At 34.2% G+C, this 18,473-nt stretch overlaps 1 protein-coding gene across 3 annotated transcripts in view; it reads left to right on the top strand.

The window, feature by feature from the left end:
- Positions 1 to 18,473, top strand: part of LOC136040875 (glucose-6-phosphate 1-dehydrogenase-like) — an 80,679-nt gene that overhangs the window by 16,196 nt on the left and 46,010 nt on the right. For 2 of the 3 annotated variants that reach the window (XM_065725271.1, XM_065725273.1), the window contains exons 2-4: positions 2,027 to 2,132; positions 8,963 to 9,090; positions 16,102 to 16,248. In XM_065725271.1, the coding sequence (XP_065581343.1) occupies positions 2,114 to 2,132; positions 8,963 to 9,090; positions 16,102 to 16,248 (294 nt within the window). In that variant the 5' untranslated portion in view covers positions 2,027 to 2,113. The remainder of the gene's footprint in view (positions 1 to 2,026; positions 2,133 to 8,962; positions 9,091 to 16,101; positions 16,249 to 18,473) is intronic. The other variant, XM_065725272.1, reaches the window with a different exon arrangement.

The following is an 18,473-nucleotide window of genomic DNA, read 5'->3' as shown; positions in this document are numbered from 1 at the left end:
ATCTGATGCATAATTATACATCATCCCGTAGATAATTGATTAAGCCCCAAGTGAATCAACTTGACTAAATGAAGCTTAAATTAAATGCCTATATTAGCCGTTTATTTTGCTTCTACTACATCGATCTTCAGGAACGAATGTGGCACGGCGATGGCGTTACTGCCTTTAAGTTGAGAAACCCATGTAGGACTTTACGATAATTTTAATTGATTGGCTACCTCAGAATTTTCAATCAATGGCAATTGACCTTCTCTGGGCATTCTTTTGCCATGTCCATCGTATATAGGGACCTGAAAACTCCAAACTAAATAAATTTGATAATAAATTTAATAAATTTTACACATTTAGAGCCACCATAGAATCCTTTCGATTTGTTTATTACTATTAAAGCAATTGTTTTGGGAGTTTCGGTTACTATTAGCACAGTTTGCTCCATATTTTCAGTTCGTTACTGCAAACTGTTTGAATATGACGCTATTCTTGGCAATTGTATACGATAACCTAAAATTGGTAATAACACTCAAAATGGGGGAGGGGGACATATAGATCAGTCACACACGTAGACAGGGAGGATGCGATTGGGCTCTTTGGGACCATGCTCCCCTAAATATCAGGATTCTCCCATGTATTCCTAGATTGTTTGTATTGCTTGCCTTTTTACTTCGTGTTTTATCGAATTTTTTTCCCGCACCCTCCCCTTTTACTAAAAAAAACTGTATATTTGCCTTCGTCTGGCTCATACCTTACTCAAGCAGTGCTTTTCGTACCTTCAGACCCCCACCCCCTCCATTGACACCTTTCATGTTATTTCCAAGTTATACTTCCTAAAATCCTTAAAGGAAATAAAAACGGAAGAAGATAAGAGCCTTGTAATTATGTTATTAAGCTCCTGTATCGGTGTGAGCATTGAATAGATCAATTAAGACAATAGGAAATTTCCCAGCTAATCGAATCGAACCTTTGACTCAATCCAATTATTTTAGTTTTAGTTAAGTGAATGGCCAGAAAAGAGTAATAGTTCTCATGAGTAATAGTCTCATGACGAACCTCTATTTAATTAAGGAAGTCAAATGAAACAATATTCAATTATACCCGACAATATGCACTTTATATGGGTTTAAGACTTAGACTGGTCCTTTTTTGTTATTTTTCTTGATTTAGTATGTTCACAGGGATAGCCGTATCCAGGGTAAGGGGAATTCTCGGGGTTTAATCCCCCTCCCCCTTGAATTTTTTGTCCGATGTGGTAGAATGTAAGAAAATTGTATCGAATTTTGTTTGATGTGTTGTTTAAAGTTCTCCCCCCCTCGCAAAAAATACCTTTCTCCTGAACAAAAATCCTGGATACGCCTTTGCTCATAGGCTTGTATTAAGCTTGTAAATTTTGATGGTAGACTTGCAAAACTTGTGTTTTTAAATCTATTTCCGAATTTAATACATGAAAAAATCCAATGATATTTAATGACCGAATTTCAATTTTATAGTTTCAGTATTATTTTAATACTCTTATTTATACTGCCGTATATATTGCTGGATATCCTTGGATTTGTTTTTTAATAACGCCAATAAAATTTGTCAAATTGAATTTTGTACTAATCGAAGAAATTTCAATTGTAAATTTGTTAATTTATTAATTTGGTTGTGCATTTGCTACAATACAAGGTGCAGCAACCCTACGCTTTGGATATGAGAGGAGTCAACATACTTTACCCACTGGTAGCTTTTTTTGCCTACGAATCCGAAAATGACCCCCACGGGTGACCTCCTGGTAAAACTAACCCCTTTCAACCATTTTTCCCTGCATAATGTATATATATATATATATTCCTAAGCGTGACCAAAGTCAATATTGTTTTATTTGAGATGTTTCCTCTATTCAAATGCTTACTTAACTGCTAATTTAGTTGTGGTTAACGCCCAGTTTGGTTATACCCACTCTGACCATACCCGTATAGTAGTTAGTCAAACTTCTGCATTTTTCTATTTGAGTGCGCATACCTTTGTTTATATTGCTTTTTTCTTCCAGTAGTTAGTATAAAATTGAAAAGTGGGGTCTGTTCCGAGTTGCCAACTCTTTGAAACCTCTGAAGTGCCAAAAGGAAGACAGGATAAGATGGGAAGCAAAACAAAAGGTATGTGATTGTATTGTTAACATTTTAGTTTTTAATAATTTCTTATGGAAACATTTTCAATTCTGTGGTAATCTATGCTTTAACCCATTTACACGCTTTTAGTTGAGTAGTTGTCGAAATATATCCTTCGAGCCAGGGCCAGAATTTTGTTTTGGGTTCAAGAAATGTAATTACATGGGTAACTTTTAAACAAGATAATTTTTGATGAAAAAACCTTGAAACAATAAGCTACAAGCTTAATTTGTCTGAATTTATTTATATTTCGGTAAACATCTATATTTTCACATTACTAGCTAGGATGAAATGTATTTGAGCCCTCAAAGAGTCTCAAAACAGCCCGTAGCGGCGAAATTTAAAAAATATGTTTCTAAAAAACACTATCTAGTGAAAAAAAATGCCAGTTGTTGTAGATTCAAGAATGTAATTATTAGAACCACATCAGTCTATTTTTATTAGTCATTAAGTAATTATTAGTCTTTTGGTTACTATGGGCTTTTTAGCCGTTTTTGTCCCTTTAAGGGTTCAAAATGTAATTTCCTCAGAAACGATTATTGAATTTGCAATGAGTATAAAAAAGGCATCAAGTGATGTATTCAGCTTAATCCTAGCTGAATTGTGTGAAAATGTCGATGTTTATTGAAACTTCACTAAGCTACAAGTTAATTAATAGATGACAAAATAAATTTAACTAAATAAAAAAAAATCAAGCAATTTCGTGTTCAAAAACGAGCTGCGCTACGAATAAAGGAGAGACAGATGAGATCAATCAAAGTGGTTTTAATCACTTTTTTTTAAATTAATTAAAAAATTAATAATTAATAAAAAATTAATTAATAAAAAATTAATAAAAAAAACTTTTCACATAATAAGTTTTTCAAAGAAAAGTAAAGAGCTCCATTAAACCAAAAATGAGCAAAAATTTAATCAAATAATCTACCAAGTGTAAAACTGCCACAAATCAACAACGATAAATAAATGAAACCTGAAATATGAAAATAAATGAAATGATAAATGAAAATGATAAATAAATCTGGCTTCCCAAGGCCAGAGCATATTTTGCACTTTACCGAAAAAATACAAATGAATATGCATCGTCAATTTAATATACATTTGCATAATATACATAATGTAAATAGTAATAACATTTTATTTATTAAGATTATAAAAGATATAATTTTTTTTAGTAAAGAATAAATTATGTTCCGGCCTTGGGAAGGCATAGGGGTTTTGAGCCCTATTCATGTTAATTCCTGCTCATTTTGAGTTTAACTCGGTTATTTATTGTAATTTCTGTTCGTTTTGGGTTTCATTGCTGATTTGTGGTAGTTTTACGTTTGGTAGATTATTGGATTTTATCTTTGCTCATTTTTGGTTTAATGGAGCTCTTTACTTTTCTTTTAAAAACTTATTTTGTGGAAAAAGTTTTTTTTTAACTTAGTTTCTTTTCGTTTTATATTGACATGGTCTTTTCAGGAAAAAAAGAAAATAATAGTTTAAGTTTTCCGGTTTTTCTCTAAGAATTTATAGTTTGGCCTGCTATTTGTATGCCGGAGAAAATTTTTAACAACATATATCCTTTTAAAAGTCTGGACATAAATAGTAGTGCTTAATTTAGTTAATTTTTTAACTAAATTTTTTTAATTTTTAATTTTTTAATTTATTATACCTCCTCTAGTTGACCTGAAGAGTAAAATTTGATGCCATTGCCCAAAAAATCTATCATTGCTCTTTGAAAGCTTGGATACGCTTACATTCTTTTGATTTAGTTAAGTTTTAAGAGCAGAAGTAGTAATAGAAGTAGTCCCGAAGATTTTACATAATACTGTCAGTCTTTCTTGGGATACAGTGCTGTTGAGATGTCTTATTGGCAATCAGCAAACACATAGTGCTTTTTGATTTAATCTTAAGGCAATATTTAGTTTTTAAAAATAGTGGACAAATTGCATAACTCTGGGGGATTAATCTACACAATAACCCTAGAGATAGAGTTACAAAACCGTTCAGCTATGCTGAACAAAATGGCTAATTTTGATTTTTTTTCAATTCAATTCATTTTATTTACACTCAATTACCAAAAACATACACAACTCTCCCATGAAGGGCACAACCGTGTCCTATGTGGGAGCACATGTCATATATTTAACAAATCACCAACAATAATACATATCTCCTACCCCCCCCCCCCCACCCTAACTCACCCCTATCAACTAATAATAACAACCTATAAATATTTATTAAAATACTAGGAGAGATATTCCAACTTTACCTAATTTTCAAAAAGATAATTTGGAAGCGTTGAATTGGAAGTGTTTGGAAAATTATGAGCTAAAGAGGAGGGCTGATTGCAATCTAATTACTTTTTACTCCTAAAAAGGTTACTAGAATTTAAATTTCCAATTTATTTAGCTTTTTTAAAATATCAATGATATTACTAGCTATGGCAGCGCTGCCTATGATATTGCTTATATGCCCTTTTAATACCTGCATGTGTATAGTTTTTTTCTTAATTGAAATTCCCCCGAAACATTTCAACTTAATGCCCATAGTGTCATTAGTTACAGCAACCGTAGAAGTAGTATCAAAAGTATACACAAAGTGGCTTCTGGCTAGTTCAAAATACTTACTCTGTAAGTGTCACAACTTACTCTGAAAGGTCTAACTTAATAATGTAAGCCGTTACTGTGATATTGCTTTGTCACCCTATTAACAATCTACATGATCATAGTTCGTTTTGATTTAATTCGGTATCCACCTAACTATTCGTTGAAAGCTTCACCTTAATACCCTTAGCTTGTGTAGTAGCAATAGTTGTAGTAGCATTAGTAGCAGCATGCACATAGGCGCTGTATTTTTACCATCCCTTTCAACTCAAGATGGAATTTTAGCTTAATGCCATCAACCGGCTCTGAAGCATTGCTGATACGTCCTCTTATAACCTATGTGGGCATTGTGTGTTTCGATTTTTTTTAGTACAATTACAATATCGCCCAAAATTCTCTCCTTAATACCCTTAGGTTTATTAGTAGCAGCAGTAGCATATATGGTTATAGTAGTAGCAATAAAAGTAGAGTTAATAGTTGTAGTCTTAGCTTTAGTAGCAAAAGAATTAGCAGTAAGAGAGAGTATTAGCAGTAGGAGTATTAAGCAGTAAGAAGTATTAGCAGTAATAATAACAGTAGCAGTAGTTGTAGTTATGGGAGTAGAAGAAGTAGTATTATGATGCAAATATTATTTTTTGGTTAGTTCAATATCCCCCACAACAAGCATTGTAAGTTTTAATTCCATACTTGACACCGTTCCTAAGATATTGCTGATATGCCCTTTTGACAACTTTCATGTGCACGGCAGGTTGTCATCTGTACGATATAAATTTTTAGAAATATTCTCCGAAAATTTGAATTTCTATCGCTTAGATATAGTTGTGATAGTAGTTACAGCAGTAGTATTACTTCTCAACTTAATATAATTAGCTATTGCTATGATATTGTTGATTTGCTAGTGTTGATATACTTCTTGAAGTTTTCATCTTGATGCTTTTAACCTTACAAGTAGTTGCGAACGAGGTAGTAGTTGGAGCAATAATAATAATAGTAGTAGAACTAGTAAATGTTGCAGTAGCAGTAGTATTAGTAGTTATGTGTACATATTGTCTTTTGGTCAATTGATCTTCCGTTTTAAGTATTTTCTGAGAGTTCCAAATTGACACACAAATCAACTCCTAGGATGTGCTATCTTGACAACCTAAATGCACATAGTATCTTTTGTTAGTTCGAATTTGGCATCAATATTCTCTCAAGTTTTGTCTTCATAGCCTTAGCCTTAATGTTACTATTATCGCAGTAGATAATAGAAGTAGTTGTAGTGTTGGTGTTATATTAGTAGTAGTAGTAGCAGTAGTAGCAGCAGTATTAATAGCGGTAGTAGCATGTGTATTCTGCCTTTTCGTCAGTTGAACATCACTGATAGTATCTGAGGTAATACTTAGCGTGCTTCCCTGCACGGTTTATAGGGAGTACTTAGTCCCTCAGTAAATAGCAACGAAGACGACTAGGTCAAGGTCGCGGGGATACCCAGGGATGTTTTTGTGAACAATGTAAGACCTTGGGGGAAATCCCAGTTACCTAACTAGTTTGTCAATAATGTAAGAACTTAGGGAAAACCCTCTTGAAAATTGTTACTGTTGAATAAGAATTGGGGGCAATAGAAGAAAAACTCATTACCTGTCAAAAATGGATGTGAGTACCATAATGAGTAATACTTTTAAGAAAGAGATAACGAAATATCCTCAGATCCCATCAATAGAGAGTTGAATGGTAAAGTGAATAAAACACTTGGTTTTGACACTTTTTTGCTTAATAATGTCAAATACCGTAATTTAGACTATTGTCGTTTAAAAACTTCCATGACCTAAACAGTCAAATTACCCCCCCCCCCAAATAGTTAAATGATGCTCAGGGACGTTTTGCAGTTACCAATGGCTCTCTTACCCTAAGCTAGCCATGATATTACTAACTACGTTTAATTTACTGAGGGATCACTAGCTACCCATATCCAGGAGGGGGGTAGCAACCATTTGTTGATTGAGAGGGAGGAAAGGGGGGGGGGGTCAGGGCTTAGACAGAAATAGGTGTTATATATACTTCATACCTTTCTAATTAGTGAACTCCCCTTTAATCACATACAAAACCGTATCCAGGGATGAGTTCTGGATCCTTCCTCTCCCAAAATCTTTATCTGACTCGTGAAAACGTAAAAAAACATATAATCTAATATTGATGCGTTTTTAAAAGTTCTTTTTATCCCCCGAACAAAAATTCTGGATACGGTCTTGGTCATCTATTGGTCAAAGCCCGTTTAATTAGAATAAATAGCTCTTTTGAAAGTTATAAGAAAACTTTAGCGCGAAAAGATAGGTATTAACGAGGGGGCGAAGGTCCTCATATACTTAATAATATCTGCTCGTTTTAAGTTTTAATGCTGCTCCTTACTGTCAGTTGATAAACCTTTTTTTATATTTAATTTCTGATCGATTTTAAAGCAATGCTGGGAAATCCTGCGCCCTCTCCATGGAAAATTCTCTCCCCCCGTGTAAAATTTCCCAGGAAAACATCCTTTCACTTAACCTACTCCCCCGCCCTCTCCCAACAGAAAACATACTAAACCAATACTAAACGCAAACAATGGGCAAAGTTCATAACTTGTACCCCTTTCCCCTGGAACTGTGGGGGGTTAAGTCATCCTCAAAGCCATAGTTATTAGACTTTTTGAATATGCTGAACAAAATGACTATCTCAAAATTTTTATCTGGTGACTTTGGGAAAAAATGAGCGTGGTAGGGGGCCTAGCTGCCCTCCAATTTTTTGGTTACTTAAAAAGGGCACTAGAATTTTTATATTCCGTTCCAATGAGCCCTCTCGCGATATTATAGGACCACCGGGTCGTCACGATCACCCTGGAAAAAAAAAACCACAAATAAACACGCATCCCTGATCTTTCTTCTGGCAAAACTACAAAATTCCACATTTTTGCAGATAGGAATTGAAACCTCTACAGTTGGGCTCTCTGATATGCTGAATCTGACGGTGTGATTTTCATTAAGATTTTATGACTTTTAGGGGGGTGTTTGCCACATTTTTCAGAAATACTGCAATCTTTCTCAAGCTCGTAACTTTTGATGGGTAAAATTTAACTTCATGAAACTTATATATTTGAAATCAGCATAAACATCTGATTCTTTTATGTACCTATTGGTACATTTCGTTTTTTAGAATTTCGACTACTATTAGCCGGGTCGCTCCTTACTTACAGTTTGTTACCGCGAACTGTTTGACTGATCAAATTTCTGACAGTTTGGTTAAACCCCGGTGGATGACAAAATGAATAAATGTGATGAATCTAAAGGTAAAACTTTAATTTTGATGAGCAGATTTAAAACTAATAAATTTTGCACATTTGAAATTAAATAAGAGTGATTCCTTTGATGTGGATAAGGTTAGATTAGACCTAACTTGGGCTGTAGAACCATTCCTGAAACCTTTATTCACCTAGCCAAAAACTTTCCTAGAATCTGTCATCTAAGGGATATAAACAGGGGGGGGGATGGGCGGCTCAAATATTTCTTTTAATTTCTAGTTAATTCTTATTTAAATCACTAAATCATTTTTTATGATTAGGTCCCCCTCCCTCCTGGACAAATACAGGTAGCTGGTACATACGTGTTATAGTGACCACACCCAAGAAGTGAAGTTAGGTTGATCCTGACGAAATATACCTTAATATTATGAAAATGTTACACTTTATTTACGAAATTATGGAAACTACAACAGAGAATTATAAAAAGCAGGCCGCCGTGAACGCACCATATTAAAACTTGACATAACCAAATCCCCTTCATATAATATGTAATTAAAATATACCTGCATAGTATCTTATCTCGCTTAGTCTAAGCTGATTATCTCCGAGTGGAGACAGAACATCAGTTTCGTTACAGATGAAGAACAAAGTGTGGTCGCTATAACACGTAAGTACCCAAAAAATATTATTGGAAGCTGAAAAAATGTATGCATACGTGTCTGTGTCATATAGCGGGCCTTGGTTATGTCTGGGGGAGGGCTAGGGGGTGTGACCCCCCCCCCCCGTCTGAATTTTTCTCCGACTCGTAAAGAAGTAACAAAATGTATATAAATAAATTTCCAGTACGTTTTTTAATGTTTTTTTGTAAACCCCCCTAAAAAATCCCCTAGCCTCCGGAAAACATCCTGGATATGGCCCTGACTGTTGGTTTAAAAAATTTGCCAAGTTTTTATAACTGATTCTGTTTATGTGTTCAGGTTCCCGGACATCATGTCCTCAAGATAGTCTGGATTTGATCCGTAGATCGCTTCGTTCAACTCACATGTCTAACTCTGAGCGATTTGAAGAGTCCACGCCCCATGTCTTCATCGTTCTTGGAGCATCGGTATGTAGTAGTGACCTTTCTTTTTCTCTTATTTGCTAAGGAATTTGGCCCTCCCATTTCAAAATGTATTTCCTTTTTCTACTGTTTTTGAGTTAATCTGATAACACTTATTGATACACTTGAGAGATTACACTTATTGCCCCAACCTAATCGACTGTTGAGGTCCGCGAAGCTTTTTGGCAATTGTTGTTTTCTATTTGACATCTGATATCTTCTAATGTGAAAGACATTATTTACCTGACATTTCCCCCTTGGTTTATCGATCTTGGGTATATAACGGAAAAGTTTAAAAATCGTTTTATCTTGAACGTACAATTTTGCAGAGTTATGTTGTGATTTTGGAAAGTCGGAATGATATATTGATGCTTTATTTTGTTGAGTTTATTAGAAATTAGAATGTTTCTGAAATAGCCATCGACAACCCTTCTATCTCTCCCCACCAACTTTTTAGAAGAAATAAAGGCATGTTGGACCTTGTTTTAAGTGGAACCACACTAAACTTTCGAGTATGTATTATTGAAAAGGTAAAGTGGGCTACTTCATGTATGCCCCTTCGAAGCCCCATGCCTCTCCCACACCAGGCTCTTTAGCAAAAAGGTAAGTATGTTATACTTTTATTTGAACTGGAATCACACGAGAATTTTCATTGTGAATCATAAGGGAATCGAAATGCGACAAAAGCGTATACTTCAAGTAAACGTTATTAACCTGATCATAATGTGACGCAATAACGTAATCATATTTAAAATAAGCTATTAAGTATGTTATACTTTTAATTGAACTGGAATCACGCAATAATTTTCATTGTGAATGATAATTGAATCGAAGTGGGTCAAAGGCGTATACTTCAAGTACACGTTCTCAACATGATCATAATATGACAAAAGAACGTAACCATATTGAAAATATGGTTGGAACTATGGAAAAAACTTTCCGAAACTGACGATACTGCAAATCGTTTTGGTCATTGAATGAACTTAAAAAAAAACCATAACAGAAATCGCAATATTTCACTGATAAAATACATATGCCTTGCCTAAATACACAACCTAACTGCATTCACATTCAAACTTCAGAGTCCAAAACATCAGCGTCATTACTTAAGATTCATTACTTAAATCTTAAGTAATGTTAAGTAAATCTTAAGTAACCTTAACAATATTCACAGAAGTAAAGACTATATAGGGAAAAGTTGTCGTTGAAGGGGTGTGATTTTTCCTTTTGAGGCTTAGGGTTATTTTATGCTTTTTATTTATTTTTTGTAGCCATGACCCATAAAAATCCTATGCAAAATAAATCTGTTTAGAAATAAATAAGTGAATTTGTGTATTTGTTTTTTCTTTTTTGTTAGTAGCACACGCTCGCCAGTGGCGCTTTTGTTGTGTTACCGATTGACTTTGTTTCTGGTTTTTGAAAAAAATATTATTGTTACTACTGTCTATCCTTTTATCTATGGCTTATATATTATTTGGATGAATATTTAAGAGTATTTTTTGAAGTAAATATGAATATTTATTTTAAAGTATTTATTAAATATTTATCAAAAACACGAAGATCAGACGGGCCACACTTTATAAAAATATGGCATAAACATTAGCATTCACTAGTAGAGCTTTCATACTAGAACAAATATTCAGATACGAAAAAAATCGGGAATTGCGTGAACAGGGTTGCCACCACGGTCAATTCCTAAAGTGCTACAGTTGCTGTAATTTGCGTGCTACACAGCGATTTTGGGTAATATAATAAAAAAACTGTCTGTGATAGTGCTAAAATAACACTTTAGTGCTATTTTAGCACAATTTTTTAGCAACCCTGAGCACGTGCTACATTGCTACACATAATAAAATAGTGATAAAATAACACTTTCATGCTATGTGTGGCAACCCTCGGCTTGAATCGTGGAAAACTACTACTACTACTGCTAACAATTCATGGCAGCACGAAGCCACCTGAGACCAACACAGTTACCCACGCTCCTCCTCCATCCCAATCTATTCAAGGCCTTCTTTTTTACACCCTCCCAGGAAGTTTCCATTTCCTTTAAATCGTGGAAAAATTATGTGAAAATAGGATAGTGTCATTTTGCGTTTTGATCTGGTAAATGTACAATTTATCTATGAATCCATATCCCTATCGAGGTTCTGAAACCACACTAGCTATACAGCGCGCAAGACAAAAAACGACAAAAAAACGAGGGTGACTTCCTGTCAGTGAATACAACGAAAATATAACCAGATATTCCGACAAGGCTTTCCACTAAGCCTTCCACTATGTGCAGAAGAAAAAAAAAATTAGCCTTTGGAGTAACCTCAACAGATGGAATAAAATGATTGAAGTTAAACAAGTCACACGTGAAATGCCATTCCAGAATTGAATAGGCATGCCCTCTTTTATTCACTGGCTGAAAATCACTCTTGTTTGATTTGTGTTTTTTACAGTTATTTTTATTTTGTTCTTCGTTTTTTTTTGCCGTACGTCATGTCGCTCATCCCTGTTAATCAAATGTAGTATATGTAAATTATATCCAGTTATTAGTCTTAAAAAGGTTCTTAAAGGATATAAGTTGTATATAATATAACATTTACATTGTATAAACAACATAGCGCTATACAAAAACATAACATAACAATTTAATGACGTATAAGCTTAGATACAAGATTCAAAATTCAGACTAAAAATAATCAGAGGAGTTACCACTGATTATCAAAAATATAAGGAACTATGTCAATCTGGATTCACCCATTAATTAAGGAAATGTACAATTTACCTATTAACTAAATATCAAAACTTTTTACCAAGCGTTTTCGCTTACTTTTTATTTTATAACGTAAATGTCTGTTTACCGCTTGGTACATATTGCATGCCAATATGCACATATTTTCCAATATTATCATTATGAATGTAGCTATTACTCGCCTGGATTTTATTATTCAGTCCCTCCTATTTTTAGGTGTCCCAAGTAGGTTTTTCACGAACTCCAAAACCCAATTTTTATATCATAGCTCCTCCTATGCCGCCAGAGTTACCCTGAGAACTGTGAAAGAGCCGTCAGTCATCCTCCATATGTGCTGCTGCCCAGATGCCAAGACGTCTTCCCTAATAGGTTTTGACTACTGGGTGATGCGTATCAGCTCCAGTAGTAAATGCGACAGAGTCTGTTTTTCGGCCTTCCTCCTTCTCGGGTTGCCGAGTCAGTATTCTGTAGGGGATCTTACCGCCGATATAGGGATAATCTCTTTAAATTACTTTTAACTCTCACTTGCTAGCTATATTTTAGAATCCAGTGAGCACCAGTCAGTGATGACATAGTATATGAATACTTCTTCCATCCTATCGCGTGAACCATGGTTTGGTAGGGCAGTCCTTGTTGAGATTGGCTTTGGAGCTGTCGACAATCGTTGAGATCACTGTCTTGTCTCTTAAACCACTCCATAAGCTTATCAAATAGCTGGAAAAGGAATGACTCTTTCTTCTGGTTTTGGGATGACTACAGAAGAGCTATGCTGAGTAACCCCTGTTAGGACACGATTGGTCAAGCTGGAACATATGTTGTCAGACTGGTGTAACTTGTAAGTTATATTTATATCTTCTATTCGTCAACAGCATGGAAGAGTTAGTTGCTTGATGTTTTGCATTCGGCATGTATACTTAGGTCGTTCAAGAATTTTGTAGTACGTGTTTGGACAGACTGGAGATTCATTTGGTCTGTTTCATTGACTGGCGAGTTGACGCACATACAATATTCTAATCTTGGTCTTATCAGGCTCTTGTAGAGCTTAGTGATTATTTTTTGGAGATCTGCTTACAATTGTAGGTTTGACAATTTCAAGAGTCTGGTTGGTATTTGCAATTGTAGTTCGAGCATAGCAATTGAATTTTGGCTCATCATCTACAGGAGCTCCTCTGAAGTTCTCTCTCTGAAGTGCTCCCAAAAGTAGGCTGCCACACTCCGAAATTTAGTATGGTGCTATTGTAGGTCATTTCTTTCTGTGTTAAATTCCAGCCTCTATATTTAGCCTGGTCTCCAAAGTTTCAATGTCTTACTGTCCTGTGGCCATGCCCCCCTTGTATTAATAGGACCAATAAGTTTGAGCTGTCAGAGAAAAAGGTGAGTTTGTTCGTCACGTTTCTTGGTACACCGTTAGTATAGATGTTGAAAAATAAGCTATATCACCTTCGTTAAAAAGTTTGAATCAATGCTTCTTTTCTTCAAAAAAAGATATTGTCTAGTCAACTGCAACCATATTTATTCTGTTGTTTTCTACTTTAATTGGAGCATCCACTGGCAAACCTTATCGAATGTCTTAGCGAAGACGAGAATGGCCGTGCCCATCGAGAATCCCTGACTAAGGAATTCGGTTATATAATTGTATGAATGAAGCACATTCTATCGACAGATCTACCTGGTTGGAATCCATGTTGGGGTTTTGATAGAAGGGTATTGGGGATGAGGTGCTTAACAACAGCAGTCTGGACGATACCTTCAAGAAGCTTGCCAAAAGCGGAAGTAATGTCGCCGAGAAATGCAGCTATGATTCTGTCTCTCGCTTTGTATTGCGGGAAAATGACATGCTCCGAGTTGCGCCATAAACCCGTAACCCAATACAGTGCTTAAATAAATGTGCAAAATATTTAAGTTTCCTCCACACTGACGAAAAATTTCGGCTAAAAATCTTTCCCTATCCAAGGTGAAAAATCTTCATATTTTGTATCAAATAGCACTCGCTTCATTTTCAAACTAATTCATTTTCTGGACAATGTACTATATTCGCTGCTATGAATATATAAATCACCAAAAACACAATGGAACTAGCATCGTGTCAATGAGCCAAATTAAAAATCCTCAGGACCGGCTTCACAATACTAGAAGAAGCATCTTTTATCACTGCTGTTGAGGATTTCTTATCCCAGCTGCAAGTAGGTTCAGATTTTGGCCTCTTTCTATTAAGTTGTTGGTATCACAATATCACAATATTGTTAGTATCACAATACTAGAAGAAGCATCTTTTATCACTGATGTTGAGGATTTCTTATCCCAGCTGCAAGTAGGTTCAGATTTTGGCCTCTTTCTATTAAGTTGTTGGTATCACAATATCACAATATTGTTAGTATCACAATACTAGAAGAAGCGTCTTTTATCACTGCTGTTGAGGATTTCTTATCCCAGCTGCAAGTAGCTTCAGATTTTGGCCTCTTTCTGTTAAGTTGTTGGATAATGGGTTATATCCTTAGAAAGCAATAGGTAGGCTAATTAACATCTTTTAACTGTGAACCACAGCTTAGATACTAATATGCAGTTATGAAAACTCCTATCTTGCCCATGAGAAGCTTTTGGTACAGAGCACTGAACTTGGCGCCTCCTCCAAGCCCGCGCTCCGACGCGTAGATCTTACTACAACACCGTAAGCGGGAACACAATTTTGTTTTGTTGCATACACAGCTTGGATACCACTGTTAATATCTAAGCTGTGCCGCCAGTTTCTTGTCTCCAGCCGCTAGCATCGCTACTGCGCACTGTGTCCCAAAAATAAATCGAGTTTTCATAACTGTATTGGTATCAAAGCTGTGCTGTGAACCAAGCATATACACAAGAATTTATTTCAAACGGAGTGAGGGAGGACTAATTTTAAAATGGGGGAATTACATGGCTAATATAGGTAATCAGGGAAGGAGCCATAGGGATCTATAGATATTGGAGGAGGAGCCTGACCCCCCCAGCCATTCATAGCTAATAGACCTGTGAAAATTTTTGTTTTACCAACCTGTTTTTCTTTTTCGTTTAAGTACATTATAGTAATGATAATAGTTTATTGGCAGAACACAGTACATCAGTTTAAAAAGAATTTAAGCGATTTTTCGGGGGGAGGGAGATAATTGTTTAATTTTATGATGGGGGGTACGGTCGGTGGGAGGAAGGGTTAGCTGGGAGATAAGGATCGGCTTGGAAAGTAAGGGGGCAGGGGTGTAAGGAAGGGTTGGGAGGAAAGGGTGGGGGAGGGGAGTTGACTATTGAAGAGTGATGGAGACTAGATTTGTTATTATTTTCTTTCAAATTTTTGTTTATCAATTATTATTTTTAAATTCAGTTATTTTTTATTTTTTGTTTAATATATAGGATATAGTCTATTTATTGTTGGTTTATTTATAACTGAATTATTTAAATAGTTAAGTTTTTTTTTAAATAGTTGCGTATATAGGTATGTAGTTACGTGGACTTTCGTGCAGCCGCAAACCCCCAAAGGTTTTCTCCAGCGCGAAAGTGTTTTTTAGTTTATTTATTTATGAATGTGAAAATAAAAATATTAGACTCTTAGCAAGCCAAACGTGTTATTCGTAATTACACAGCATAAAATAAATAATGTAAATAAAATCTCCCCTTCTTCTCCTGCAAAAAAAGAAAATGAATTTCAATCCTTTTTTTCTTCTTAATTAATATATTTACAAAACCGAGCGTTCTTAATTAAATTCTATCCTTTCTTTCCTCTTTTTATTAACCTACGTAAAGACCTGAAAAATTGTCCTTTTTGCGGTCGTCTGCAGGATACATGGGGGCTCAAAGGTCTTACTCCCTCTAAAAACAGTCCAACGAGAAAATAGGTGGCACCGTATGAATGTGAGCCACATCTTCCACTCCTAAATTGCATCTGTGTTAAGAACAATCTGCACCTGAGACCAGTCTTGTTCCTGCATAAAGCATTTTTAGGTTATATATTATAATATTGTGTCGTTTTATTATTATTTTTATATTAATTATTTTAATTATTTTACTATTATTATTTATATATTTTATTGTTTTATAGATTTTATTATTATTTATTGTTATTTTTTTTAATTATTATTTTATATATTATATATATAAAATTATTATTATTACTTATTATTTATTATTATTTGATTATTATTATTTTATATATATATTTAGCCATTTTTAGTTTATTTTTTTTTATCATTATATTATTATATTATTTTATTATATTTTATTAGCCGTTTTTATTATTATTTTTTTAGGGTGATTTAGCGAAAAAGAAAATTTATCCAACTTTATGGTGGTTGTTTCGTGATAATCTCCTGCCGTCAAACACGCGCTTTGTTGGTTACGCCCGATCAAGTTTGTCCGTCGCAGAAGTTCGAGATAAATGCCAGAAGTATATGAAGGTCAGTAATTGTCATGCTTACCCACTGCTCTTATTTTTTATTTAGTTTTTTTTTTGTATCTAGAATTTTTTATGACCGAAACTACAAATAAAGGAAATCTTATATTTTTATTTTATTTATTCTTTTTATTATTTTATGTTTTTTTTGTTTAAAACTTTAATGATCTTGTTTTGTTATTTTATCTTTTTCCGTCATTAAATCTTTAAGGAAATTCATTATGACCAAGTCAGAAATCAAGAAAATCATTATTTTTTTTTGTATTGTTTTTTGATTTTATTTTAAAAAAAGTCACTTTTCCTCTTTAATGATTTTTATTTATTTATTATAACTCAACTAATAATCGAGTTTTGTTTGTTTCAAATTCATAAGACTGAACTTGGTACTAAAAATGATATATAAAAATGATAACTTATCAAAAATTTGATAAGTTATAAAACCGTCTCTTTAATTTTGCCATTCTTTTTCATTGTTTTAAAAGTAAAGTTTGAAAAGAGTCAAACTTTAGCGTAAAGAGCGGGACATTGAGCATGGGACAGTCCCTTTCAAATACGGAATAATTTCTGTTCGTTTTAAGTTTTTAATTTTGCTCCTTACTTTCAGTTAAAAAACTTGTTTTAAAAAAAATAAATTTCTGAACGTGTTTGAATTAATGTAGGTTTTGATTTTGGCTCACCGTACATGAATAATTAAAACGAAATTTCCACATTTATTTTTGCTTTTTTTGGATAAATGGCTTTCTCAAAGTATTGATCGGACGATTTTGAGAAAAAAGGGTGGGGGAGGGGACCTAGTTGCCCTCTAATTTTTTTAGTTACTCAAAAAGGCAATTAGAACTTTTAATTCTATTTATGAACGTTTTTATTAGTAATAAGTATACGTAACTTACGAATTAACTTACGTAACGAACTTCTATATTCGCATATTTTTATTACTTATATGAGGGGGTTCGCCCCCTCGTCAATACCTCACTTTTTACACTAAAGTTCGAATATTTGGATCATGTTAGTAAGCTATCTTTCAAGCGATCCATGAAGTTAATTTTTGTTTTAGCAAGACAGATATATTTGTTAAAAATTGAGCTTTTATAGGTACTTTTGGCAATTGGCCTTAGACCGGTTCAGCGCTCCTCGCGGAGCTTTTTATCGTTAGTCCCCCCAACTTCACCATCATCATTTTTGTTGACAAATAAATGCACTTGACAAAAATGCACTCAAACTATTTATTTATACTCACAACACAAGGTTCATCCATCCCAACTTTAGTTGGAAAGAAGATGCTTCAATCTACTACAAAATACTCTTTGAACAGTGTATACTTTGGTCTGGTCTGATGGGGATTTTCAATGATAAAATATTGATGATGCTGAGGAATGAGGGGACTTTCGGGAACTAATCCGCTTGGCGTCTCTGAACCCGAATAACGAGAATTTCAAGTGTTGAGCTCGTGCGATAAAAACAAAAAGAGACGTATCTTAAGAAACCTAATCTTCATGCAATGAGTCAACCTTACTATGCAGGATTAAAATATATATAGTTCTGTTAATGTTGTATTCTGTAAACCGATGTTGGGCTTTCTATTAACGAATAAAACTGATTGACTCTATCTGCCTTCCTTATATCAGCAAACTATATCAGCAAACCGAAATATATGGAGGAGGAGTAGTTTACTGATGATGCTGCCACCCAAAATTTACTAATTTTTGATGATTTTTAAGGGAACCTTTCGATTGAGATTGTTTCATTATTTTAAAAGTGTTTTATTATATTTCTTTATTGTTTTATTTTATTTATTTTATTTGTAGTTTTGTACTTATGTATTATAGCGACGCACTGAAGGTACGCTAATGTTGGATTAATCATAGTGAAAAATTCCAAATTATGATGAAAATATAATACTTTAGTAACACAATTATGGAAAGTACAATGCAGAATTGTGAAAAGCAGGTTGCCCGGAACGCCTTATAGCCTATTAAATACCTAACCTAACCTACTAAATATATCGAATATTTAATTAAAATATATCTGCATAGTACTTTATCCCACTCAGGCTAAGGTAATTATCTCCGAGTGCACGCAGAGAAACCAGTTTTGCAACAGGTCGAGAACAACAGCGTAATCGCTATAATACATACATACCTTTCATTTATTTATTTTATTTATTACTGTTTTATTTATTGTTTTATAAGCGCACAACAATGTCGATCAATATTAGACAAGAATGGCTTG

The sequence above is a fragment of the Artemia franciscana genome, chromosome 21 (genome assembly GCF_032884065.1).
Source record: "Artemia franciscana chromosome 21, ASM3288406v1, whole genome shotgun sequence".
Lineage (NCBI taxonomy): Eukaryota > Metazoa > Arthropoda > Branchiopoda > Anostraca > Artemiidae > Artemia > Artemia franciscana.
Note: the sequence above shows the minus strand (reverse complement) of the source record. Positions and strands in the feature narration are given on the sequence as shown.